The sequence below is a fragment of the Glossina fuscipes genome, unplaced genomic scaffold, assembly GCF_014805625.2.
Source record: "Glossina fuscipes isolate IAEA_lab_2018 unplaced genomic scaffold, Yale_Gfus_2 59, whole genome shotgun sequence".
NCBI lineage: Eukaryota > Metazoa > Arthropoda > Insecta > Diptera > Glossinidae > Glossina > Glossina fuscipes.
In genome coordinates this window covers 3,207,560-3,234,672 of record NW_023998431.1, presented here as the reverse complement: position 1 = coordinate 3,234,672, position 27,113 = coordinate 3,207,560, and the positions used below count along the sequence as shown (strand labels likewise).

The 27,113-nt window shown below is 34.6% G+C and overlaps 5 protein-coding genes and 1 pseudogene across 8 annotated transcripts; 5 read left to right on the top strand and 1 right to left on the bottom strand.

The window, feature by feature from the left end:
* The first annotated feature begins 280 nt into the window (after positions 1–280).
* On the top strand, positions 281–7,559 carry LOC119637432 (scoloptoxin SSD14-like). Its single transcript, XM_038033450.1, has 7 exons — positions 281–396; positions 1,850–1,865; positions 3,410–3,534; positions 3,642–4,250; positions 5,029–5,448; positions 5,519–5,759; positions 7,281–7,559. The coding sequence occupies exons 1-7, from the start codon at positions 281–283 to the stop codon at positions 7,557–7,559; spliced, it is 1,806 nt and encodes a 601-aa protein (XP_037889378.1).
* A 571-nt stretch (positions 7,560–8,130) lies between these two features.
* Positions 8,131–18,003, top strand: LOC119637326 (glutathione hydrolase 1 proenzyme-like). Of its 2 annotated transcripts, none has more exons than XM_038033282.1 (5): positions 8,131–8,238; positions 15,950–16,329; positions 16,392–16,785; positions 16,857–17,532; positions 17,600–18,003. In XM_038033282.1, exons 1-5 carry the CDS (start codon positions 8,234–8,236, stop codon positions 17,915–17,917), a joined length of 1,773 nt encoding a protein of 590 aa, XP_037889210.1. In that variant the 5' UTR covers positions 8,131–8,233; the 3' UTR covers positions 17,918–18,003. The 2 variants fall into 2 exon arrangements, with proteins under 2 accessions (XP_037889210.1, XP_037889211.1); XM_038033283.1 differs by lacking the exon at positions 8,131–8,238 and adding an exon at positions 9,460–9,545.
* A 746-nt stretch (positions 18,004–18,749) lies between these two features.
* Positions 18,750–20,049, top strand: LOC119637431 (annotated as a pseudogene).
* Positions 20,050–22,988: 2,939 nt separating this feature from the next.
* On the top strand, positions 22,989–24,404 carry LOC119637313 (probable isoaspartyl peptidase/L-asparaginase CG7860). Of its 2 annotated transcripts, XM_038033260.1 has the most exons (3): positions 22,989–23,349; positions 23,413–23,694; positions 23,756–24,404. In XM_038033260.1, the coding sequence occupies exons 1-3, from the start codon at positions 23,277–23,279 to the stop codon at positions 24,313–24,315; spliced, it is 915 nt and encodes a 304-aa protein (XP_037889188.1). In that variant the 5' UTR covers positions 22,989–23,276; the 3' UTR covers positions 24,316–24,404. The 2 variants fall into 2 exon arrangements, with proteins under 2 accessions (XP_037889188.1, XP_037889187.1); XM_038033259.1 differs by having other exon boundaries at positions 22,989–23,694.
* A 35-nt stretch (positions 24,405–24,439) lies between these two features.
* On the top strand, positions 24,440–25,620 carry LOC119637312 (probable isoaspartyl peptidase/L-asparaginase GA20639). Of its 2 annotated transcripts, XM_038033258.1 has the most exons (3): positions 24,440–24,446; positions 24,530–24,997; positions 25,055–25,620. In XM_038033258.1, exons 2-3 carry the CDS (start codon positions 24,562–24,564, stop codon positions 25,618–25,620), a joined length of 1,002 nt encoding a protein of 333 aa, XP_037889186.1. In that variant the 5' UTR covers positions 24,440–24,446; positions 24,530–24,561. The 2 variants fall into 2 exon arrangements, with proteins under 2 accessions (XP_037889186.1, XP_037889184.1); XM_038033256.1 differs by lacking the exon at positions 24,440–24,446 and having other exon boundaries at positions 24,502–24,997.
* Positions 25,621–25,664: 44 nt separating this feature from the next.
* LOC119637458 (SREBP regulating gene protein) lies at positions 25,665–26,664 on the bottom strand. Its single transcript, XM_038033476.1, has 2 exons — positions 26,441–26,664; positions 25,665–26,362 (listed from the first exon to the last, which is right to left on the bottom strand). The coding sequence occupies exons 1-2, from the start codon at positions 26,540–26,542 to the stop codon at positions 25,811–25,813; spliced, it is 654 nt and encodes a 217-aa protein (XP_037889404.1). The 5' UTR covers positions 26,543–26,664; the 3' UTR covers positions 25,665–25,810.
* Between the last annotated feature and the right edge of the window lie 449 nt (positions 26,665–27,113).

Below are 27,113 nucleotides of genomic sequence, written 5' to 3'. Positions count from 1 at the left end.
CATTAAAAGCAACAACACGAGTTACGCTTTCAATTGCTCAATGCCACTAATAATAATGTGTGCAAATTGCGAATGTCCAAGTTGTATCCTCGAAGGGAATTCGACTGAGGAGATTTGATTTGTGAATGAAGTAACAAAAAAATCATTTATCCAAGGAAGTAATTGATTGACTAAACGAAAGTCTATTCAAGAACTGACGCAACAACAACGATAATAGCAACAGAAATGTTAACCAGATAAACGTAACTTACAAGGAAGAAAATATAAAAATCAACGCAAAATGCATGTTGATGTTGATGTGTTTAAAGACGTCAAGTTAGATAACAATTGTAATCAAACTTATGGCAATTCCAACAACACAGCGCCAAACGATAATAAACCGCAGATGAAGTCCAAGTGAAAGCCGATCGAGATTCAAAATAACCATCATCCAACCTCACTGGAAATGATTTTCTCTAATTTTCTTGTTAAGTATGAGGAAAGTGAAGAGGTGACGTGTTAATTGAAGGCGAAAAACCAATTTTTATTCAGAAAAAAAAGTGCCTAATATAGAGAAAGTGTGTTTGCTGGGGCAATAATATGAGAAAAAGCCTATAGTTAATAAAAAGCTGAAGTCTTCAATGAAAGATAATGCAGTTGAACCGACAAAACTGAAAGCCTAAGAAGAAACTTGAGAAGGAAGGAACCGTTTGTTCATCGGTTACTGCACACCTAATGCAGGAAACAAAAGAGCATGCGGAACTTATGAAAGTTATTGGTGAATTTATATTTAGTTAAGGGTATTAAAGATGATGTTGTTTGCGATCACTGTCGTCACATCCAGTCACATTCCTTTATATGATACATATATATATACGATATAGTTATAGAAAAAAAAAAAAAAAAAAACAACAAATACAAAAAATATACATAAATTTAATACGTATATGTATGAATGAAAATTAAGTTTATCCAATTATCCAATTTAAAGCTTTACTACACTACATAACATGAATAGTAACAGAAAATATCATTAAAATAAATAACATTAAAGCGTGCATAGCAGACAACGATAAATATGTACTCCAGATTTCAATTACTGGCTAATGCAACCAGTTATTCTTCTCGGTGTTAATACACCGAAAATTATGCATTAACTTTATGTAAATATAACTGTACATTTGATGGAAGCCATCACATTGGAGTACACGTAAGTGAAAAACGTCAGCTAACGTAGTCAAAATATAGCATATTTTGTTTACTTGTTGAAGAGCTTATGATTATATTTCAGGTACTTCCGTGATAAAAAACTGCAAATTAGACTATGGTTGTGTTACTAAGAGAACATTTTCATCATAAACTATTAAAACTTGGATCTTTTTGATATATACGAGAGGAATATTTTATGGTGATCCTTGTAAGTGATGATGTCCAAATAACAGACCTATTTAATCTAAATTTCATATAGTGAAGTTTTATATCAAATTACTCTTCCGATCAACTTTGCATCATAAAATATCAAAAGTTGGATATTTTTGCCATAAAAGGGCTTATCCCTTATTTGAACTCTTATATGGGGTGGGGTTCAAAAAATAGACTTACGTGGTCCAAATACAATAGAGTTAATTCTTGAAGCCCTTCCTGTGAATGAGTTTTCACCAAGAATTACTTACTGAAAATTAAGCCTTTCGCCGCATATAGATTCAGGTTTTGTACCGACGGTTATATTCCAGGATTTCAAAAAGTGGCTCGCCTCCGCCGGAATTTTTCACACCAATTTAAAATGCCGAAGTATTACCATACAGCGACTTATGTCGCGAAATTCTAATTACTAGAATATCTTTTCATACAATGACTTTTGAATATAAAGCGAGTATTGGGGCAAGGTGAGTGATCGAGAAAGTAATTCGGTCTGAACCATTTATAATAAGGTTCGTCCTTAGCTCAAAACACGTCAGTGTGCCAAACTTCAACAAAATATACAAAAAATTTCGGCATGTAGGTTGAACAAAAGAATACTAGGAAAGACGTCAGGCAGACATATGGACAGACAAGCTTAGATTACAATCATTTTCTGAATGAATCGGCACAGTCAAACGCGGATTTATCTTGAGCTCTTCGGAGTGTTACATACGTCCGCACAACTCTTAATATACAATACCAAAAGTGATGTAGGGCATAAAAATTAATAAATAAAGACAACTGAAAACATTATAGTCGGGCTAAGCCGGCTATTAAATACTCTACACGACTTTGTTTAACACAACTCTAATATTTCCCATAGAACACAAAACCTATACCCTGTTTTTATAGGAACTTATTATTATGGAACTGCATATTAAAAATTAGATCTCTTTGCAAAATAAGGCTTACTTTCCGTAAAGACAGTTGCGCCCAAGAGGTTCATTAATTGAGGTCTTATATTAAGTTACTAAGATGGATCAGTTTTCATCATAAAATATTATTATTCGACTTTTCTGTCCAAGAAAATCAATTTTTCGAAAAAATTCTTATATAAAGTAGGATCTAAAAATAGTCGTGCAAGGGGCCAAATTTTATAGAGTTAATTTTTATATCACATTACTCTTATGGGTTAATTTTCATCATAACATATTAAAATTTAGACTTTTCTGCCATAAAAGGGATCAATTTTCTTGAAAATCCTTTAACTGGAAAATATAGACCGAGAAATACACCGAGATGATCGAAACTTGGTATAGTTGTCTTTTTTATCTTAAATAACTATTATGATCTGATTTTCATCACAAAGCATTGAAAATTAGATCTTTTTGTCATAAAAATTTTAGTTCTCGTTATATGAGAGGGGGTTCAACAAATCGCCGGAGCCGATCCAAAGCTTTCACATCAATTTAGAATGCCGAAATATTGCGATGAAAATTATTTTCAATAGCATATTTCCTTAAGTCAAAACACGTCAGTGTCCCAAAGTGCATCAAAATATCACAAACATTGCGACCTGTAGCTTCAACACAAATTTACATGCATAGACATCAGACGCGTAGATGGACAGACAGAATTAGATCGATTGAGAAAATGATTCTGAATTGAGAGGAGAGCTTGAGAAAATGATTCTGAATCGATTGGTATAATAAAAGATGAGTCTATCTTAAGCCTTTCTGCGTGTTACATATGTCCGCACAAACTCAATATACCCTGAATCACAAGTGGTGTAAGATACAATTATTTGATATATTAAAGCGAACTACACCCCGCGAAAAATTTAAAACGGCACGGTTATGTAGTTTCCCAAAATTAACACCATAATTTACAAACGTCAGAGAAAGTTTCAAAACTCAACGTACTCGATTTGAGACAAAAACAATCTTCAATTGAGAAAAATTTTTGAAAAATAAAAGAAACTTTCAGTATTATAAAAATTTGACATCACACCGTATCAATATTTTGGTAGCGATCTCTTCAATTCTCAACACTGGGTGATACATTTGATGCACTTGGTGGGCATAAACAAAAACCTGGTTATTTGGGTATTGGAGCAATAGCTTCGAATGGCGAATGTTGTGCTGAAATTGGAGGGTAAAAGGAACAAAAAAACCGCAAAGAACTTGAAACGAAATTCATTAAGAACACTGTACCAAATTATGAGAACTATGTGGTTTTTTTTCTGTGTTTTTAATTTTTAGAAAAATTTTACGCAATGGCGGCTCAGCAGTAGATGCTGCCATAGCCACTTTATTGTGCGAAGGTGTTATGTTGCCTCATAGTTTAGGTATAGGCGGTGGATTTGTAGCTAACCTATATACCAAAGAAACCGGTAAAATTGAAATTTTAATCGCAAGAGAAACAGCACCAGCTGCTGCTCATCAGGATATGTTTATGGCCAAAGAAATTACGGGTGCCATTGCGGCCGCAACGCCCGGCGAAATTTACGGCTATTGGTGTTTGCATCAGAAATATGGCAAATTGCCGTGGAAAACTCTATTTGAACCGGGCATTGAATTATGTTTTAAAGGCCATCGAGTAACTAAATATTTAGCCAATATTTTAGAATTTTATAGAGAGCGAGTATTGAAAGAAGCGACAATGGCCGAAATATTCATAAATCCTTACACTAATGACTTATATAAGGAAAACGAAATTATGTACCGTCCCCAACTAGGTGAAACTTTAAAAATATTGGCTGAAGAAGGTCCAGGTGCAATGTACGATGGAGGTCGTATTGGTAAAATGTTGGTCGAAGATATACAGGAAATGGGTGGCATTATTACTGAAGAGGATTTAAAAAATTATAAGTAAGTAAGTTATTACACTAAGTACGTGTCGAAGCTAAATACGCTACGGACTGAATTTTGGATGCACTCGAAAAATCATTTTTGTTTATAGTGGGTGCAGCAATAAGTCGGTTATGTGAACCTTTCCACTCTATATGTTTAAAGGGTACGTAATTTTGATTTACACCTTCATATAAATGGTACGTCATAGACAGAGGGAAGGAGGGGAGCCACGAACTTATTCAACTGTTATGGACACATTTCTATTTCATCTTAATATGTGTACTATACGAAGATGCTTATGAATAGATCTAGACGTGTCTTTCTGCGAGTTAAAAATAGATTAACCAACTTCTTATATAACTCATTACGGCAATTACATTCCACTTAAAGGGAAGAATTTTAGATGTCCACAGTGTGTGGTTAGTAAAAAAAATTCGTTGTTTTGATCCAAATGTGGATAAAATTTTCCCGAAGAGAAGAACGCAACGTCGCAAAACAAAGCATAAGCAGTCTTCATCTTTTTTGATTATTGTGGGCGCGTTTTTATGCCAGACTTTTTTTTAGCTCGACTGAACACATCTATTTCTTATTATATTTATTTATCGCGAATGTGAATTATGTACAAAGTAAAGGAAACGACTGAACGAAGAATATTAGATGATATGCATATGGAAGGGAAGGAAAAGGGAACGAGCTCCTTATTGCGTATTTCTAGAAGTTTATGTATTTTCCCATCCTCTGACATTGATAGGTAAAAAAAATTTTACAGGTATACAAGTTTTTACTATCATTTCAGAGTGCGCTGGGAGGAACCAATAGTCATGCCTTTTGCGAAGGACTATAGACTGTTTACAGCTCCATTACCTACTAGCGGTGTTGTATTGGCTTTTATATTAAAAGTTTTGGAACCATTGCATACAACCGATGAACCTGTCTTCTGCCAACGTATGATCGAGGCATTTAAACATGGTTACGGATTTCGCACCAATCTGGGTGATACACGCTACGAGCCGCATGTGACAGAAGAATTTGAAAAATTCATTAGCCCTGAATTTGCTGATGATATACGCACATTAATTAGAGATGATACGACTTGCACAAATATGGGATATTATAATGCAAATTTTACTCACGTTGAAGATCATGGTACCGCCAATTTATCGGTGATAGCGCCGAACGGTGATGCCATAGCAATAACTAGTACGGTGAACAGTCAGTAAGTAATGATGATGTTGCTTTGACTTAAATGAAAATCAAGATCAAGTAATCAAGTTTATATTTTGTAGTCTGGGTGCCAAGGTTAGATCTCGTCAGACGGGAATTATATTAAATGATGAAATGGATGATTTTTCTACCCCGGGATTTGTCAATACGTACGGTATACCAGCTTCTCCTGCCAATTATATTAAACCGGGCAAAATACCGATGTCGTCCACATGTCCCAGCATCGTTTTAGACAATTTTGGACATATTCAGTTAATGGTCGGCGGGGCTGGTGGTTCAAAGATAACCAGTGGTGTTGCTCAGGTAATACACATTTAAACAAATAAAAACATTACAGTGAAGCATGGCAGACCATTAAATCATTTACCCCACTCCTCTTAATAGTTTTTTTCATATAATGGCTTTTCAAAATAAGGCGTTTTATGAGAAAGTCGTTCAATCCTTATCATTTTCACTAGCATCCATGCTTGGGCCGAAAACTAACATGGTGTATTTCATCAATTTCATCAAAATAGTTTAAAAATTGCAAGCTATAAGCTGAAAATAGTAGTATGTGCACAGACGTCAGACAGACCGACGGACAAATCAATGTAATAAAAGGTGGGTGTATTTTAAGCCCTTTTGGGTGTTACTTACGTCCGCACCAACTTAATATACTTTGTACCGCAAGTGGTGTAGGATATAAATAGACGGGTATAGGGTATTTTAAAAGAGAATGTACTTACGTGAAGGACTCTCTTTCGTTTATTCTTAATTAAATATACATATATTAGTGCCTACAAATGAACATTTCCTAGTTCTAGCTTTCGAGTTGCCGAATAGCCTTCACTTATGTCCACTAAAATAAGACGGACAGACGGGCAGAGAAGCTTAGGTCGATTCGGAAAAAAACCTGTATATGTCTTAACTCCTTCAGCGTATTAAATACTTCTGCGCAGACTTAACATAGTCTTGTACCTTAGTAGCGGGGTACGGTATAAAAATGTGTGGCCTGTAATATTATATTTTAAATTTATGTATAACTGGATTGCTAGATAAACGAGTAAACGCTATATAAATCAGAAACAACTTTCTATTGAAGACGTGAGACTACTTTCTCACTTCCAGCCCGTGTGAGGCTGATCGTGGTATGCTTTGTTATTTAAAATAGCAAACGAAAACTATATCTTAATAATTTTTATTAATAATGTCCTTTGGGATGCGTTGAAATTTATTATGGAGAACTCTTTACGTTCTTATAGCTTGGCCCAAACATTTGAGACTGCTACTGCTCTGTTCGGTTCGTTAAAATGAATTGCCTAACAAACCATTCAGTTATGAGACAACGTTTGTCTTTCATAGAATGCGAAATTAAATACAGAACGTTTACTTGCTAACGAAAATATTGAATAAAACAGACATCTTACGGCTGAAAAACCTATTGGGATGTGGCTTAGATGTGGCTACATACGGTGAAATTAAATCGTGCGTGGTATTGATTCGGTTTCGTTTTTTTTTGGAGCTGTCATGATCTTATGCAGACGCAACTTGAAATCTTGGCCAACTAATTGCAAGGATGATAAGCTGCTATGGATGATGGGTATGGGGATCAATGGTAATCATTGGGTCACCTTTGAATGTTAAATCTTTTCTGAAATGATCTAACATATATACATTTCGAAAGCTATTTTTAAAGAATTCTCTTAAGGCTTATGTAAATAATTAGATAACAGATAAATGTACAGAAGCGACGGAGCATTTTTACCTTCACTTTTTCACTTCATTTTTTAAATTATTTTCAATATTAACATTATATATAATGGTTATACAAATTTCACTTTTTAGACAATACTACGTTATTTTATATTGAACGAACCCATCGAAGCTGCCATTAATTCTGGCCGTGTACATCATCAATTGTCACCGATGTATATCGATATCGAGACCACGGTACCTGAATATACTATCGATTATTTACTTAATGTTGGACACGAATTGAATTACTTATCACCCGACAAACCGTTCTCAGCTTTAACGGCTATCGGTTTTAAAACGGGTAAACCTCATCCGGTATGTGATGGCCGCCGTTTGGGTAGTACAGCGCTAATAAATTTTAATGCTTAAATAGAAAATATTGATACAATAATAATAATAATAATAATAATAATAATAATAATTTTGTAAGTACACATTAATAAATATTTTTAAATAAGTTTTATAATTGACATGAGTAGTAACGACATCAAAAATTTACAGCCTTTTTTTCATTTTTTATCTCCGGCTTTAAATAAATCTAATCTCTAAACGTCTATTAAATTGATAATTAAATAGAAATAATGTTAATTGCATTACAATTAATCATTATTATGATTATTTCGTTTAAACTAAAGAGTTAACAACACAATGCCAATTATGAGAGTATTTATTTATTTATTTATTCATTTATTTTTTGTTTTAATATTAAGATTCTATAACTCTCAGTTACTCACCGCCAAATAATTTTTAAAAGCAAAAGCTTAGGGCAGTTATATGAGCTCATCTCTCATTTTGTTGTTATATACAAAGCGGTTATAGTTATATATATACATACATTTGTATTTGTGTTTATTTACTTGTTTATGAGAAAAAAAACATACATATACAAATGTTTTTTAAAAAAAAATATAATGTTTAGAATCAGTTAAGATTTAGTCTTAATATCGAAAGGTTGGCTGAGCAAAGAAACACAGTAAAAGAAATCGATAGAATTTTTTAAACTTTCGCTAAACTTGAAATTTAAAATTTAAAATTTGAGAAAAATGAAGTGAGTGCAAAAAGCGAAATTTATTAAATATATACATGTGCTTACAGCGGCGTGTACGTGCTTTTATAAGATCCTTAAGCAATTGCAATAAGCTCCGATGAATGTTTATAAAACGTTCGCTTCTGTCACACATTAAATTATATGAAAATAGAAAATAAAATTAAAGTTAAAAATAAAAACCAGAATTTATTTAACTTTGAATTATTTCAACACATTTACAAACATACACAGACACATCTTTGTAAAATTCTAAATCAAACATTACAGACTATTTCGTTATTTGCATTTTACACCCTACACTACTTGTGACGCAAGGGTATATTAAGTATCTGCGGATGTATGCAAGACACAACTGAACTTGAAATGGATCTATCTTTTATTATACCGATTGATTCAAAATCGGTTTCTGAATCGATTTAAGTCTGTTTGTACGTCTGTTCGTCTATTTGTCTTGTTTTCATGTGTTGAACCTAAAGTCCGCAATTTGTCAGATATTTTGACGAAAACTGATACACTGACGTGTCATGGCCCAAAAATGTCTATCCGCTTTTTTCCCCTATAACAGTTTATTTCGAAAAGTCGCAACATGAATCACATGTAGGGCGGTGTAGGGTTCCTAATGGTGGACCCTGATCTACTTTAGTGTTTTTAGCAGTTTTCAGTTTTAATCGACCATATTCGGTATCATTTTTGTATTTTTTTTTTTTCTTTTGCTTTGGTATAGGGTATATACTAGTTTTGCAATGGCTTTACTTATATCCATTAATGAATTGCTAAGTCTCTATAAACTGCTGTGCGTAGAATTCGGCAGCGTACGATTATAATTTAGGAAAGTCCTCTTTTTTTGGAATGTCTATCTAGATGTCTAGAGTTGGCGATTTTCAAAGTTACACAGCTTACAAGTTTGACGGTAAAACTTTGCATATAACGAAAACCGTCGCATTGAACTTACCTTTCAATGATCCGATTCTTATTACCAGCTACACCGACTATATGGCAATTTGTATTCTCTTACGAGCATCACATATCGCAGACTTTCGAATCCTACAATTTGGTCTAGGCCGAGATGGACGAAAATGTCTAGAATTCGTCCAAATTAAATAAATTCGATAAATTCGTTCATTCATTGTCAGGCCTTTCGCAGCTTCAGGCACAACAATCTCTTAATTTTATTTTGTAGCTTATCGCGTGCAATTTGAATTGTATTTTAAAATGTTTAATTGTTGATTAACTGGGACACTCATAAATGTGTCAAAGCTGCAGTCGAATGCGATTTTCAATGCAAAAAATCTGGATAGTTTGTAAACGTGAGTGTAACGATTTCGTACGATTTGCATAGGCGATCTCGACAAGAAATTCAAATGAATATTATGCAATATTAACTTGAGTATATATATCAAAGAGTAGATGTGCAAAAAATCGTAAATAGTTCGGTAAAATAATGAATAGCAAAAACAAAGTTTTCTTTCTTTTCTCTTATCTATTTATTCCTTATCTTACTATTGTGCCGAGAAATTTGGGAAATTACAATTTCTGTCCATATAATGACTTTTCAGAATGGGGCGTTATATGGGGAGTTGTCGAAAAAGTGTACCGATCCGAACCATTTTCAATAGCGTTCGTCTTTGGGTTAACACATCACCGTCACTGTATCAAAGATGTCTCAAGGATTGCGACATGTAGTTTGAACACAAATTTGCATTGACAAGTAGACAAGCAGACGGATAGGCTTAGATTGATTCTCATCTTAAAACGTGCACCCGCACATACTTAATGTACGCTATGATAAATAAATATATACATATTTGCAATGAAGTGCAACAACTTTAATAGAAAATTTTACTGCGAAGCATTCTTACAGTTCAGACGTGTCCTCCATGAACCTGAAGCTCCAAATATCAATTTTATAAAACTGAAAAGAGTCGAGTAAGACTAACTCAGCGAGTAGTTTTGTCATAGGTCTTCTTCTATTTTATAACTTTTTATTCCATAAATTCAAGTCTATTTAGCGGTTATTTAAGATTTTTTGTACTTCGACTTTTTCTTCATCGTTTCGTTTGTATTATTTACATTCTAGCCTGAGAATTTCAGGCCTAAGTACATCGATATTGTTTTAATCAAATTAATTCTGTTTTCTGGGAAGTATTTATTTCTCACAAACTTCTGTGTTTACGACACCCACATTGTGTTTTGATAAAAAAAAAAAAAAAAAAAAAAAAGTTAAAGAAGAACATTTCCTTGTAAAACCATATGGATACATTATCGCGTCATAGAAAATTGAACTGATTTTCCATATCACTTTAACAAGTACTTGTTTTGTAAAATTTCAATTATACTTAAGCAGAACAACTAACAAAAGGGGTATTCGCCTCAGCGCGAATCTTAGATACCCATCATTAAGGCAAAGTAAAGTTATTACGTAACTCTGATAAATTGCAAATAATAAGTGAAAACATTGTAACGTGGAACTCACTGCAATTCCTTTTTATATCCATCGCCGAAGAATGAGGGATATGTTCATTTTGTCAAAACGTTTGCAACGCCCAGAGGATAACTCCAGGGAGCCCATAAATTATATAGTATAGTCTAATTCGCAATCGATTTAAGCATGTCCGTCTGTACGTCTGCGTTTAAATATTCTCCTGGCCTCAAATATAGCGCTGTTGACTTCAAATTTGACAAAACCATTGGAAGTGCCTGCACGCAGGTTGGCATTGAAAATGGGACAAATCGTTTAAAGGACACACCAACAATGCTATGTAAAGTAAGACCACTTCTATCTCTCAAAAGGAATAAAAAATTGTTTTTTTTTCTTAACACTTGTAAACTATAGCAGATAAATGTACAAAAATTTGAACGCATATTCTATGGGCAAGCTGTAGTAACTGTGCAAAAATGGGAAAAATTTACCCCGTCTGCCCAATGTTAGACTATGTCAAAGTATGCCTTTTTTTCGATAACTTTATTACGTGCAGAAACAAACTTCAAAAACTCCGTAAAGTCTACAAACTCTTGGCCAGTTTTAAATTTGAACTAGGCCGATAGCCTTAGATGCTAGTGCTTTTGAGAGTTTAGTCTTAGAATTTATTTCTCTGGCGAAATTAATAATAATAATAATAATAATAATAACAATAAGCAGGCCCGTCTGATAGTTTGTCCATCTCTCCATATGTCCACTTGCCAAACTGTGTAGTATCTGTGGTAAACATCCACCCGTCAGCGAAAATTAAGATATTACTTACAAACATTGCAAAGGACATGTTCACAATGCTCACACGCCTATGCGAGATATGTTTTTACTTTAAAAATATAAAAAAAAAGAAGCGGCACTCACTGCATATTAGAGAACATGAAAGTATAGTTCTTCTTCTTCTTCTTCTTACTTTTTTGTCGTTTTTATGATAACTGTGATGGGTAAAAAGGGTTCGGTAACGACTGGATATAATTTTCTGGCTTGTTAGATTTAGTTTCTTAGTAGTGAAATATGGCTTTGTATGTTAACGTAGGTTTTATTTACAGTTCTTAGGAAATCTATATACAAATGAATTATTTACAGGAACTTATATTTGCAACGCTTTAATGCTCTTTCTGGCCTGAATTCAAAACTCTTGACTCAACCGACCTTGCTTCCTGAAAATACTTTCCTTATATACCCTTCTACAAAGCAAGTTATCAGTGCACAAATTTCATTGAGATATTTTCATGTTATGGGTTTCTACCTATTAAATGTTCCGCGAAGTTCTTGTATCGCCAATCGCACAGCAGCGGCAGCTATAGCATAGCATCATGAAAATGTATTCTGTTTTATTATTGTTAGAATTTGGCTTCTTAGAAAACCGATTAGCTTTTATGCAGACTCTTTTTATCAAACTTTGGCTTATTTTCATCGTTATATACCTTGGGTTTACAGTTGAATGTCTCGTCCTGGCAACTGAGCTAATTTTGTAAATTGTTAAGAGTATATTTGGGGATTTTGAATTGTTTAAAAAAAAAATATATATATATAAGTAGGGAAACAAATGTACGGACAGAGGGATGAATAGAGACATTTCATAGAAGGACCTATATGAGAATGAAGAAGTGATTAAGTTCATAAACAGAAAGATGATTGATCGAATAAATAATGCAATGAGTGAATTTTAAAAACGATAGAAAGATGCATAGTCGATAACCGCCTATGTTAAAAGAAGGAAAGATAAGCGGACAGTTGGGGTGATGAAAAAACGGTCAATAAAATGGATCTATGGATGATAAATTGCAAGCACACTCAGACATATATATCGGATGATGGCTAAACTTGCGAACTGGCAAATACAAATCAATTTATTGCGAATTGTATTGCTGCGAGCTAAGCTGCGATCATTTGATTGAAGTTAAGCTATTTGTTTTTACAGCCTTCAGAATAGCTAAGAGGTTGTATCGGGTTTAAGCGATCAATTATCTACGTAGTATGTGCATATATATATTTTTCTAAATTTACGCTTATAATTTAACACACAAGACTTTATAATGTGTTAGTATATTTGCTACCAATTTTGATTAACTCGAGACCCACGTATTTTTTTAAATGAGTTCACATATAAACAAATTCATAAAGTTTCATTAGTTTTACTAAGCACTGTGAAAACGAACGAGAACTCTTAATTCTTAATAAATAATATAATATATAGAGTTTAACCTTTTACTGCGCAGCTTGACATTAGAAATTCCGTTTTAAATTTTTCTCATTTCTACCGGGAATATAATTAAATTATGTATTAGTTATTTCCAACATTAAATACTCTACACGACCTCACAGTTACTCGACGCTCATACAATGACAACAACATACAATGACAAAGCTTTATATGGTAAGTCGACCGATCCCAAACATATTCAATAGCGTTCGTCCTCAGGTCAAAACACGTCACTATATCAAATTCTATAAAAATATCTCCAAAATTGCGAACCAGACTTTAAATAGAATAAAAAACCCGGACGGATGGACAGAGAAGCAAGCGGTATAATAAAACGTGGGTCTATCTCATATTCTTCGGTGTATTAAGTCAATTTGCATAAGTTTAATATGCCCTTAGATGGCAAGTGATGTGGGGCATAAAAAGCTTGTGTGACAATTCAACATCCACGGATGATCAAAAAAGTTATAACAACAGTTGATCGAATGAAGCCTATTTGTCCTGATTTCAAAAATTATAAAAAATTGTATAAAGTTTAATTTGATTAATTTTGATTTTATAGGGCGTAGGAAAATTTTCGACGCAATCATTTTAAACGCGATTCCCTTTTTAATTTATTAACAACTACGCCATTTCGTTAAGTAATTGAATTGAAAAAAAAAGTAATATTAGTAAGCAAAAAGCATTTTTAAATTTTAAATAAATCAAAATTTATGCCGGCATATCTGGCTACGTGGATGACGTAGACAGCGATCAAACCGAAGGGGAAAGGAAAGAATGAGTAGAAGTTCGTCGGGAGCAATTGCTCGGAATTAGATGTAATTTGTAAACATTTTCCTTGAGACGAATTGCATTTCTTGGTAGAGCACAATTAGATTCATATAATTCCATAACATATCTCATAAGAAAAAATTCATAAATCTACATTAAATGGCTTGATAAATTTCTATTAACAATTTTTGATAATAAGATACTGAAAAGGATGAAAAAATGGATTATTGGCAACGAATGTTCATTTTCAACGACACTATAAGCCAGTGTTTATTGAAGAGGCTTACAAAAAAATTTAAGGGAATATATTGATGATACTGATAACAGTTAAATTCTTATAATGTTTAGTTAGATGAATTTGGAAATTCGTAGGAGTAAAGTGTTACGCTATCTTTTCACCCAATCACCAAATATTTTATGATGAAAAAGTTTATTTCTGATAAGAAATTTCCGCTGTTGCAGCAGTAATTAAATGAAGTTTTTATGCAAATAGGCGCAATTGGATAGATTTTTAAAGTTAAACTTATTAAGAAATTTCTTTTTATTTAAGTACTTAAGGTTATAAAAGTTTTAGTGCAAAAGAGGTTTAGAAAGTGAGAAAGTCAACTTGACAAGGCAGAAAATTCAAGCCCGTTACCTATTCAAAAGAGAAATAAACTTCAATTTATAATTATTGGTAAGAAAAAACACTTTTTCGAGTTACTAAAGGGAAAAGTATAGTAATGTTCTTACTGTGTCAGTAAAAATTAGAAATTTATCCAGGGATAAAGTTTACCTTTTGACCCCTCTAACATTATTGTATAATACTTTAATTAAAATGGTAGTAAGACCTTCTCATTTAAATCGAGCGCAGCTTTTTCAACAGACAAACTGCCTTCTTAGCTTGGCGACACACACTTTAACTTAATCCGCTCCTTCATGGGATTATAAAAAAGAAAAATTTTTATTTTGTGAATTATGGACGTGCTAGTGAGCCTACAAGTTTTTGAATCGTGCTGGTACCTGGTTGCACCGACATTTGCTATAAGTTATATGATGAGTAATAACTTTTTTTCCTTTTCAATGATAATAGACTTTTTGAAGAACAATATCGACTACGATTTTTATAACCATCGCTGTAAGATGGGGTTATACTCATTTCGTTTTTTTCCATAAAGCATGTAACACCCAAAACGAAGCTTCAGCGACCTTATAAAGTATACATAATCTCGATCAGCGTAAAATTCAGAGTTGATTTATCCATGCCTGTCCGTCTAGGTGTCTGCGTGGTGGGTGTTGTTGGCACTTGCCTGGGCGCAAAAATAAAGATATCGACTTCAAATTTAATAGAAATATTAGAAGTTTTTGCACCCCAAGTTGGTCCAATCGGTCAGAGCGAAAGCGTACAGTGGAGTGTAAACTGAACGCTACTCGGTTTCTTTTTTTTTCATTTTTGGATCTTTGCTCGTTATTCAAAAATTTTAAAAGCTAAAAGGCTGAAATTTTCCACATTTACTTTACGAAGCACTCGACTCGTTACGTGCAATGGAAATGGCAAACATCCGTCATGCCCGCACAAAGTTAAAAGCGATTAAATTCTGTTTTTCTTTTCACCCTTTTTCTGAGGTTTATGCTTATATATCATAAGGTAAACAAGACTGAATATTTAAAACTATTTTGTACGCTCATTCAAAGAAGATATACTATCTGCCTACAAATGGTTTAATTTTAAAATGGATATGGTAGGCATCCCGATTATTTTTGTCTTAATAATACTAGCGATATCGGTATCAAATAAAAGAACTTGAGAATAAAATGCGAAAAACACAATGGTGGATATGCGAGATTCACCCTCCCCCGAATACAACTTTCTTACTTGTTTTATATATTAAGAATATATTTACAAGGTTTTTGTTATCTATCAATATTTTTTCCTCTAACGTATTGGTCACGGGTAAGAAATGATTTAGTAATTTCTTGGGCGCGGGTTAATAATTAATGGGCTATTTAGACAAATCAAGTCTAGAAATGAGCGTCATTTCTGATAGTAATGAAAACCAAAATTATAAAATATTTTCGTACATTAGCATATAATCGGCATTTAGCAGAAAGCTATCTGATCGCATTTTCCTTAGGATCTCGTCAAAGACGAAGACAAAAAATTATTTTCTAATAGGCCCCTAAAAGATAAAAAAAAGTATTTAAAGAGCAGAGTATTCAAGTTTTCCTGCAGATGAAGTATATTGTAGTTTTCTTATTAATTGTCTTCGATTTATATTTTTCAGAATTGTTTTAAACAAAAAGCTTATTATAGGCGTTGTAATGTCTGCTGTCTTAATATTAATCTTAATTCCGTCTCTCATATTTGGCTTGAAAATCCGAGACAAAAACGACGGACGCAACTTTGGAGCGATCGTATCAAATGGCTACGGATGCGCCGATATAGGCCGTGAAGCATTATATGATGGAGGGACTGCCATAGATGCCGCGATTGCTACATTATTATGTGAAGGCGTTGTTGTTGCGCATAGTATGGGTATTGGTGGTGGTTTCGTGGCCACTATTTATAAAAGGCTCGACGCAAAAGTAGAGACCATCATTGCGCGTGAATCGGCCCCAGCTGCTGCTCATAAAGATATGTTTGTTGGAGAGACCTCCGTAACTGGTAAGTGTTCATTTTTTCTATCACGCACAGCTTTGTTCAATGCTTTACTGATATCGTTTAAGGCGCTCGAGCTGTGGCAGTGCCAGGAGAAATTTTAGGCTATTGGGAACTACATAAACGATACGGACGTTTACCGTGGAAATCCTTGTTTCAGCCAACCATTAAACTTTGCAAAGAAGGTCATTTCGTATCGAAATATTTGGCGGCTGCTTTAAAAAAAGAAGAAGAAAGGATACGAGCTGAGCCCTCCATGGCGGAAGTATTTGTTAAGCCCGATAAAAGTCTATATAAAGAGGGCGATTTTCTGAAAAGACCTACGCTGGCCATGACTTTAGAAAAGATAGCTGATAACGGGGCAGATGAAATATATGGTGGCGGTGAAACCGGTAAAATGCTAGTAAAAGATATACAAAATATGGGCGGAATTATTACGGAAGAAGACCTGAAAAATTACAAGTTAGTAGAAATACTAAACTCGAAAATAGTTTTCGAAAAACACTCCCACAAGTTTGTTATTACTTCTTCAGAGTCGAATGGCAAAATGAACATGTTGAGGCGAAAATAACTGGTGGCTATAAACTTTATTCTACCCCATTACCTTCGAGTGGTGCAGTTCTAGCTTTCATTCTAAATGTCATAAATGGTTTGTATACTGACAATCAGGACATTTATTGGCATCGTGTAATTGAAACTTACAAACATGCCTATGGCCAACGAACCAATTTGGGCGATTTGGATAATGAACCGGACGACCCAAAAATGATTAAGGACACGTTTGAGAATTTGATTAGTGCCAATTTTGCTCAGAAAATTCGCAACTTAATTCGTGACAACGAGACCTTTTCAGATATGTTATATTATGGTGCAAATTTCACCAACGAAAACGACAGCGGCACTGCTAATATGGCTGTTTTAGCTCCAAATGGTGATGCTATTACTGTTACGAGCACTATAAATAATTACTTTGGGGCCAAAGTGCGTTCTTCTTCGACTGGTATCATTTTGAACGACGAAATGGATGACTTTTCTACGCCGGGTGTTGTAAATTCATTTGGTGTGCCAGCCTCGCCCGCCAATTATATACATCCTGGTAAAAGGCCCTTATCCTCCATGTGTCCTAGCATTATACTCGATGGCGAAGGCAATGTACGTTTGTTAGTAGGGGCCGCAGGGGGTACGAAAATTACCACCGCGGTAGCTCAGGTACAGCAGAGTAACAACAATATTTTTCTTTTCTATGCTTTAAATACTTTTTAATTTACATTTTTAGACTATTATTAAATATTTAATACTTAACGAGAGCCTACATCAAGCAGTTAATGACGGAAGATTGCATCACCAATTGGCCCCAATGAAGGTAACTATCGAATCAAAAGTTCCCGACAAGATTGTTAAATATTTGAAAAGCGTCGGTCATGAAATTGAGACTTCACCCGAGGGCACCGGTTTCGCTGCTCTAACAGCTATCGGTATGCGATCGGGTATACCGGAACCATACTATGATAGTCGACGTGTTGGCAGTGCGGCAGTTCTGAAGAAAAAGCGCAGCAGTTTATCATTGCAAAAGATGCCAAAGTCTGTCACATAACAAGTTAAGAAAGCTCCCCTATATATTTTGTAATTGTGTGCTTATACATATATGTGATTTTATATTTTAATAATTCGTTAGTTTTTAATTAGAAAAAATTTGTAGATAAATAGCTTCAATTAAATGATTTTAGTGAATTTTTGCTAAACCGTGATATAAAAAAAAAAAAAAATAAAACACAATACCGTAGATTACGCCAGAAGCTAACTTAGCCGATTATATATTTCAACTTTCAAGGCTGGAAGGATCTCCATACATTATTGTTATTGTATTGTAATGTAACTTGAAGCTCGCACGCATTGTGATCATCGCATTCACTTATTTACATCAATAATAAATAATGAATAAAACTTTGACAAACGTCCTAACATGACTTCTAAAGAAACGTTTTTTTTTTTAAATCGTTTTTGTTTTTTTTATCTTCTTGTGGATATATCTGTAAGTCGAAGTGCATCTTCAAGAACAACCCACACGTATGTACACCAAACTTCAATTTCAATTTTTTTCAAGTTTGCTTAAAATCAGCAAATATCGTTTATCTACTCGTCGCAGGCTCGACCTAAAGCTTTATATTATAGCACATCTTCTTGGGATAAATTCATACAATGCCGTGATCAAGAATTTTACATGAATATTCCACAAACAAGGAAAATTAATCCAAATCCAGCATAGACGACTGGATATAACTCATAACCTCACGCCCCATACACTTAGACGTAAAGTGTTAAGTCAGTCGCTCGTCACAACTCTGATCATAATTGCATACAAGTGAATGTGAATTTTTCCAATTTTCGTTTACTTTTTTTCCTATGTATTTGAAATTTTTTTAAAAATGAATAGACATCAAAGCTTATAATCGGTGTCATAATAATGTCGTATCTTTTTGATATTAGTTTTAGCTAAGGCTCTTGGTTTAAAATTAAAACAGCGAAGCTTGGCTGGAGCCATTGTTTCAAATCGTCTCGGATGTGCTGATATTCGCCGTGAAATGTTATGCGATGGAGGCACCGCCGTAGATGCCGCCATCGCTACACTGTTATGTGAAGGTGTTATTGTATCCCATGGCATGGGTATTGGTGGCGGTTTTCCGACCACCGTTTACACAAAATTACATAAAAGAATTGAGACTGCAATCGCTCGAGAATCGGCTCCTGCTGCCGCACACAAAAACAGGTTTATTGGAAGATCATCGATAGTCGGTAAGCGTGCTCTACTATTTAACATTATTCGCATTTTTGCTTAAAATTTTATTCACGTTATTGTAGGCACTCGAGCCGTTGCAGTTCGAGGTGAAATGTTAGGCTATTGGGAGCTACAACAACGCTATGGCCGTTTACCTTAGAAATCATTGTTTCAGCCGACGATTAGATTGTGTAAAGAAGATCATATATTATCGAAATTTTTAGCGGCTGCTCTAAAATCGAAAGAGAAAGAAATACGAAATGAACCTTCCTTGACAGAGCTGTTTGTCAAGTCGGATAACAGTCTATGCAAAGAAGGCGATGTCCTGAGAAGACCTACACTGGCCATGACTTTAGAAAGAATTGCCAATAATGGGGCGGACGAAATATATGGTGGCGGTAAAACTGATAAACTGCTAATAAAAGTTATGCAAAATATGGGCGGAATTATAACTGAAAGAGATTTAATGAATTACAAGTTAGTAGAAGTAAAAAAAAGAAACTAATGATAATGATTTCCAAAAAAGTTTCACAAATATGTCGTTACCCCTTCAGAGTTCAATTCGCAAAAAATTATGTCGAGGCCGATATAATTGGTGGGTATAAGCTCTACTACATTGCCGTCGCGCGGTGCCGTGTTAGTTTTTATTTTAAATGTTATGAGCGGTTTATACACTGACAATCAAGACATTTACTGGCATCGTGTAGTTGAAACTTACAAACATGCCTATGGGCAACGCAGCAATTTGGGCGATTTGAATATTGAGACGGATAATGCGAAAATGATAAAAAAACACTTTTGAAAACCTTATCAGTGTTCAATTCGCAGAGAAAATACGGAGCTTAATCGATAACAACGTGACATTCTCGAATATGTTATATTATGGTGCAAATTTTAGCACGAAGGAAGATCATGACACGACAAATTCGGCTGTTTTGGCGCTTTTTTGAAAATGAGCATATGTATAGCACATCGATAGTGGTCGTAAGAATGTCGGATTCAAATTCATTCTCAATAAAGTGTGTCCTTGGGCCCGTTGCATATTATTATAGCATATTTCAACAAAGTATCTTGGAAACTGCAACCTGTAGATTGCGTACAGCAATACGTAGACGGATATTAGACAACCAAAGGAAATATTCTCTGATCGATTAAGAATATGATGTCGAATCGATTAGTGTATAAGAAGACTGGGCTAATCTTTCGGGATATTGCACATATTCACACATAATTAATACACCTTTACGGCAAGTGGTGTAGCGTGTAATAGCAATCTAAATACATTTTCCCTACATTTTTTATGATTATTTATCGCTTAGACATCGAATTATTTGTCGTGATCTCACTCTCATAATCCAAAAGACCAGAGTGCAATTTTGTGAACGGTCCCCAATTACTTAGTAACAGAGAATGCATAAATCGAGGTAGACGGATGGAAGTATACATACGTAGAGCCTATTTGGTCTCTGATTCATAGACAATTGTGCCTGAACCGAACATATGTTGTTGATGGGTATAAATTCATGTTTTTCTTTAAATTCTTTGTCGGATTATTCTATACATCAGCATATGCTGTCGATATCGCTCACAACGGGCAAAAATCACCAAATAATGAAAACTGAACACTCTCCTGGATGTAGTGGTCTCATGGTCAAAAGATCTGATCTATTCTTATAACCAAGCAAAAAAAAAGAAAAAAAAAAAATTACTAAAATCAATGAGAAAGTTTTTCTTTAATTGTGGCCGTAGTAATAAATCGATTAGAACGATTTTTAAAACTGAAATCTCTAATGGTCTCGAAAAATATTTATGTAAGTTAATTGCAAGTTTTTATTTTTTCGAAACCTCCACAATTTTTTTTTTTTTTTTGTGATGCATTTTGTTATGGATGTATTTTAGGTTAGCTCATGTTTATGTTCTAAGTTTGTCTTCTTAATCGATCGAAAAGTGTTTCCAATGCCTGTCTTGGTTTTCACTACTGGCTATTGGTATATCTCGAAAACTAGAATTCGAAAAAATTTAATTATTTATATTTATTAAAGAATAAACGAATTACAAGTCTTCTCGTAAGCTCTTTCTCTATTAAAATACACGCGTCTATTTATAATCTGTGTCAGGAATGATACAGAATATATTAAGTTTGTGCGGATGTATGTAACGCGCAGAATGACTTAGGATAGATCTACATTTTGTTATACTGATTTGTCTGCCTGATGTCTGTTCATGTATTTTGGTGCCCAATCTACAGTTCGCAATTTTTGGGATATTTTGATGACGTGCCCAAGGGCGAACGCTACTGAAAATGATTGGGATCAGGCGACTTTTCCGATCACTCCGCATATAACGTCTTCTTTTAAAAAGACTGAAATTTCTCGACATAAGTCGCTGAGTAATAGTATTTCGGCATTCTAAATTGATTGAAAAAGTTTCGTTCGCCTGGGGTAATTCTTTGAACCCTCTCTCATATAATCGTGCCCCCAAAAACTAAACATTTTTATCGTAAAAGGGTATTTTATGGTGAAAATTAGTTCATAACAGTAAACTAACGAAGAAAGCAACCTTACCGAATTTGGACCATGCAGATGTATTTTGTTGATACCATCGCATATAAGGAGTCTTAGGGAATGCAAACGCTGAAAGGTCCAACTGTTGGTGTTTTATGATTAGAATTTCTTTATGGTTGCAATTTGTCATAAAAATTAGGGGGGCGAAATTTGAGCCACATGCGTCTGTTTCTTGGACTCCACTCTATATAGGATTTCTTCTGAATAGCAATTCCTTCGAAAAGAGGATTAATTTTTAATATTTTATGATGAAAATTGATCCATAGCAGCAATTTACCAAACAATTTTATGGTAGGGAATTTGGATCAAATAGATCTAGTTTTTAAACCGTAACATATGCAGAGGTTATCATGAAAATCATGCCCTTATATGGAGAGAAAATCTAATTTCTAGTTTTCCATGATGGAAATGAAAAAATAATAAAATTTTTGAGGAAACAAATTAAGTTTGCAATATGTAAATCGTGTTATGCGATGTCTCGGGAATCCTTCAATGCTGGGGCTTTCATGAAAAGTACACCTTTGCATGAAAGTAATATGTAATTTTTTATGTATCAGTACCAAAATGACTGAAATGATGTAGGGTATCTTATTGTCAGCTTTGCCCGACTATAATGTTCTTGCATCTTTTGTTCGGCGATAATATTAAACATTACTAATCTTAAAAAAAGTATTAAAGTTAATATTAGGAGCACAGTTGTTAGTTGATTAATTAGCTTCAAATAGCAAAATTCCTAACTATGTGTAATAGACATGAAGTAAATATTGTGAGGAGTTATGTTTTTGTCGCTTATCGAATATCTATGTAAACTGTTAGTTAATTTTACAAGTAAAAGCATACTTTTCCGCTTATCAAAAACGACGACTTTTTTAAGCGTTAGTTATGGAGTTAGTAGTACGTACAAAGTACGTGCCATCAGCACTAAATGTTGAAAATGGCAAAAAAAAAAAAAAGATGTGTAGATTTTATATAAATTCCGCATATTTATTTGCGAAAATACAAAAATATTTAGTATAAGCTCAAGAAGATCTACGTCATGTACGTACATATAAAAAGCATACTGCCAGTGGTATTGTGCTAGAACTTGTTTACGAACTTTGGTTAACTTCTAAAAGGAGATTAGAGTTCAAATATGCATTTCATTTTTTCACTGTGGCCTCAAATGCATTAATTCTATTATTAGGCTTAATATTTGTTAGACAGAGACAAAAATCTCTGTTGTTAATCACAGTCGGCCTATGGCAATTCTATCAAATGGCAGCGAAAGTATTCGATACGGTCAAAAACAGAAATATTGTTTCTAATCTACACAGTATACGATACTCGCTATCTTGCTTCAATACGGCACATCCAACCTCATATATATTGTTGTACTATTGTAAATAAGTGACTTTTAAGATATTTTTAAATATTAGAAAATATATAAAAAGCATTCCATATCAACGACGATATGCAATAACGTTGCATTAGTTATGCATTAGTCTTTGTTCATAAATCTATGAACTTATTGAAGTTAATCTAATCGTTATTCGAATCGTAAGTAATTAAAAACAAAATAAAAGATTTTGTACGGAGTATATCGGCACTTGATAAGCGGAACAGTTTCAACGCCGATGGAGCCAATTTTGCTTGTGCACGGTGGTGCTGGTAACATAACCGATGCTCGATGCCCGGGAAAACTCACTGGTATGAAACAAGCTTTACGTGTCGGTATTAAGCATTTAATACCTAATAATGATCTAAGTGAAGGCAGCGCTTTAGATGCAGTAGAAGCTGCTGTAGGAGTCATGGAAAGTGATGGAAATTTTAATGCTGGTTACGGTGCCTGTTTAAACTTCGAGGGCAAAGCGGAAGTGGAAGCTAGTATTATGGAGGGTAGTGAATTAAAGGCAGGTTGTGTAACCCTATTGCACGATATTATGCATCCCATATCTGTTGCGCGCTGCGTTATGCAAAATACAAAACATACGTTTTTAGGAGGAGAGGCAGCACAAAAATTTGCTTTAGAACATGGTTTTGAACAATTGCCAGGTATTCGTGAAAGTAACTATAAAATAATTTGAAGGTTTTATTTTAAGATCAAAATTTTCAGAGAATTCCTTAATCACTGAAGATGCTCGTTTGGCCTTGGAAGAATTTAAAGAACGCCAAGCCAGCGGCTTGGATACCACTTTCGCCCGCACTGAGCTGGATGTCAAGCAAGATAGCGGTGAACAAGAGCCAGGTACGGTTGGTGCGGTAGCTATTGATTGCAACGGTAATATAGCAGCGGCTACTTCTACCGGTGGTATTACTGGCAAAGTATCTGGTCGTATCGGTGACACTCCTCTTTTGGGTTGTGGCACATACGCCGATAATTTGCAAGGCGGTGTTTCTACAACCGGTCATGGAGAAACTATAATGCGTTTCAATTTGGCACAAAAAATTATGTCTAAAATACGTTACGAAGGAAAGACCGCACAAATAGCCACTGAGGAGGCTTGCAAAGAAATGACGGAACGTTTGACTGGCACAGGAGGGGCGATAACAATCGACGCGCATGGCCGGTTAGGAATATATTGGACTTCACATAGAATGGGTTGGGCTTATGTTAAAAATGGCGAAATATTCTATGGCATTGATCACGGCAAACAGTTTAAAGAGCAATTATAAAAAAGATTATAGCTTTTTTTAATATTTCTTTATAAAAATATATTGATTTTATGACAGGTCCATTATGTTTCTTTTAACCAAACAATGCACCCTCAAAATGAAAACAGGGCATAGAAAGACACAAAACCAAGGTAATCAGCTGTTCGAAGGCGTACAGATGGGAAAAATGAAAATTAAAGTTTATATTTTCCATAAATGACTGCTTACACGTTAGGATATCGCTATTTATTAAAGAGAAATTTATCGATGGCTGGTAAATTGGCAATAAAACCAATTTTACTGGTGCATGGCGGGGCCGGGGGTATTAGTGATACACTAGCTCCAAAGAAAGTGGACGGTATGAAACAAGCACTCCGTGTGGCTGTAAAGCATTTGTTAGTAACTAAAGACATATCTAAAAGTAGTGCGTTGGATGCAGTTGAGGCTGCCGTTCGAATCATGGAATGCGACGAGAGTTTTAATGCCGGCTACGGTTCCTGTTTAAATGTAGCGGGTAAGGTCGAGGTGGAGGCCAGCATTATGGACGGTAGCGAATTGCGAGCGGGTTGTGTAGCTCTTTTACATGATATTATTCATCCCGTCTCAGTAGCTCGTTGCATTATGCATAAAACCAGGCACGTATTTTTGGCTGGCGAAGCCGCCCAAAAATTTGCTTTCAATCAAGGATATGAACAATTAGCCGGTAAGAAAGGAGGAGACATCTTAATTACTTAAAAGCTGTTTTATAAAAATATTTCAGAGAATTCCTTGGTCACTGAAAGTGCTCAAATGACTTGGCAAAAGCATCAAGAACGCCATGTTAGATGTTCGGATATGGCTTTTACGCCCAGCGAAATAGATGTTGGATCCATAAAGAAAGATCCACCCGAAGGTTCGGGTACGGTAGGTGCGGTTGCTATAGACATTGAAGGAAACATAGCAGCGGCTACCTCCACTGGAGGAATTACTGGTAAAATGTTAGGGCGAATAGGTGATTCGTCTTTATTGGGTTGCGGCACTTATGCTGATAACCTAGTCGGTGGTGTCTCTGCAACTGGCCATGGTGAAACTATAATGCGTTTTAATTTGGCCCAAAAAATCATGGCGAAAATACATTATGAATGCAAAACGGCGCAAGCGGCCACTGAAGAAGCCTGCAAAGAAATGACAAAGCGTTTGCTTGGCACGGGAGGAGCGATAACTATTGGTTCAAACGGGCAAGTGGGCGTTTATTGGACTACACGTCGAATGGCTTGGGCTTACGTTAAAAATAGCGAGATATGTTATGGCGTCGATCACGACAAAACGTTTAAGGAACCACTATAAAAAATATTTCTTAACTATTATTTATTTATTTTATAAAAATATATTTCACAATGCTTTTATTTTAAACTTAGGAGTAATATTTTATGAGGCTTTAAAATCCTCGTTTTTTGTATAGAAGATATCACTAATGCAGGAAAGCAAAAAACCACCTTAAATTATGTTTTACAAACCGCTAATTGGGGCCGTTTATTTATGCTGGAATACCCAATACTTCTTTTTGAGATTCGTGGGCTTCAGTGGGGCCGTAACAATATTGCACTTTACCGTCGCGATAACGATTCTCATGTTCCACTGAATGCGAATTAGTGCGGCATTTAACCAAACATAATTCAAATTGGTCTAATACTTGAGCAAAAACCGTTAATTGTCGACCATTAACGGCTTGCAATGCTAACTCAAGCAATGGACGTTTTTCCGGATGCAAACAACATGATACGCAATATTCGTAGATGCTACAGCAGTGGGAACTATTGTTACATGTTTCACATGTGTAATAAAGAGTTTCCGGTAATTCGACGTTGCAACAACCATTCTGTAAGATATGTTCACGATTACAAACAAAACCCCGATCATCCACCAACAATTCTTTGCCTTGCAGAGAGTTACGGCAAGTAATGTCTGGAGGATTTGTACGATTAGAAGGTTCATCGGTCAGCAAATGTTCTTGTAAAGTACGCCATATTAATGGTTTGGTACGATGAACACTAAAGTCTTTGATTTTTAATAGGCGCAAATGATGTTTCTTGAAAGAGAAAAAAAAAGACACCACAAAGAAACAAAAAAAAATTAAGAAAGGCGTATATACTTTACTCTTACTTACTTGATTAACTAACTTCACTAATAAATAGGTGAAAATCAATGAAATAAATACGATGTAAACAAGTCTTCTCTTTAATAGGCGTGTTAATGCTGCTGGCCACATTGTAAGCCTACTAAACAACCGCCGACAATGGCGTTTAATAACTTTTTGTACCCACTCAATTAGTCGCTTTTATAAATTAAGCCATTGAAATTGTTTTTAAAAATATTTGTTCTTGATGTATTATTTAAATAAGGCGCATCGTTTTTCTTTTAACATTTGCCAAAGGTTTAAATAAAATCGCATTTTGTTTTTGCGGCGTCTCTAAGTAAATAAATAAATATCAGCTGATTAGTAATGGAATATATTTATATAGGCCTTTTTAGTTGTAGAAAATGTGGAGTAGAAAAAAAAAATAGCGAAAGGAGCAAAAAATCGCATTAAATTATAACTCTCATTAGAATGTTTGTCTTTAAGTCATTTAAGTTTCTCGTCTATATCTGACCCAAGACATCGAAAATCTCTAAAACTTTTACAATATATTTTTATCAACTTTGCGTAGGTGGCATATTTGTATGCTATGTTAAAATTAAATGCTCATTTTTGCAACTATGAATTGTAGTTTCGTTGTTGCCATTTTCCGCAAATGTCATAATATGCCCGCGCTAGCGAAAGCAAGCAAATTAGTTGATAA

Coding starts and splice junctions, on each gene's coding strand:
- LOC119637432 (XM_038033450.1), top strand. CDS start 281: ATGCATGTTGATGTTGATGTGTTTAAAGACGTCAAGTTAGATAACAAT. Junction 4,251..5,028: donor GAGGATTTAAAAAATTATAA/GTAAGTAAGTTA, acceptor CTATCATTTCAG/AGTGCGCTGGGAGGAACCAA. Junction 5,449..5,518: donor ACTAGTACGGTGAACAGTCA/GTAAGTAATGAT, acceptor TATATTTTGTAG/TCTGGGTGCCAAGGTTAGAT.
- LOC119637458 (XM_038033476.1), bottom strand. CDS start 26,542: ATGTGGCCAGCAGCATTAACACGCCTATTAAAGAGAAGACTTGTTTAC. Junction 26,363..26,440: donor TAGTGAAGTTAGTTAATCAA/GTAAGTAAGAGT, acceptor TTCTCTTTCAAG/AAACATCATTTGCGCCTATT.
- LOC119637326 (XM_038033282.1), top strand. Junction 16,786..16,856: donor GAAGACCTGAAAAATTACAA/GTTAGTAGAAAT, acceptor TTACTTCTTCAG/AGTCGAATGGCAAAATGAAC. Junction 17,533..17,599: donor TTACCACCGCGGTAGCTCAG/GTACAGCAGAGT, acceptor TTACATTTTTAG/ACTATTATTAAATATTTAAT.
- LOC119637312 (XM_038033256.1), top strand. CDS start 24,511: ATGACTGCTTACACGTTAGGATATCGCTATTTATTAAAGAGAAATTTA. Junction 24,998..25,054: donor AGGATATGAACAATTAGCCG/GTAAGAAAGGAG, acceptor AAAATATTTCAG/AGAATTCCTTGGTCACTGAA.
- LOC119637313 (XM_038033259.1), top strand. CDS start 23,277: ATGGAGCCAATTTTGCTTGTGCACGGTGGTGCTGGTAACATAACCGAT. Junction 23,695..23,755: donor TGGTTTTGAACAATTGCCAG/GTATTCGTGAAA, acceptor CAAAATTTTCAG/AGAATTCCTTAATCACTGAA.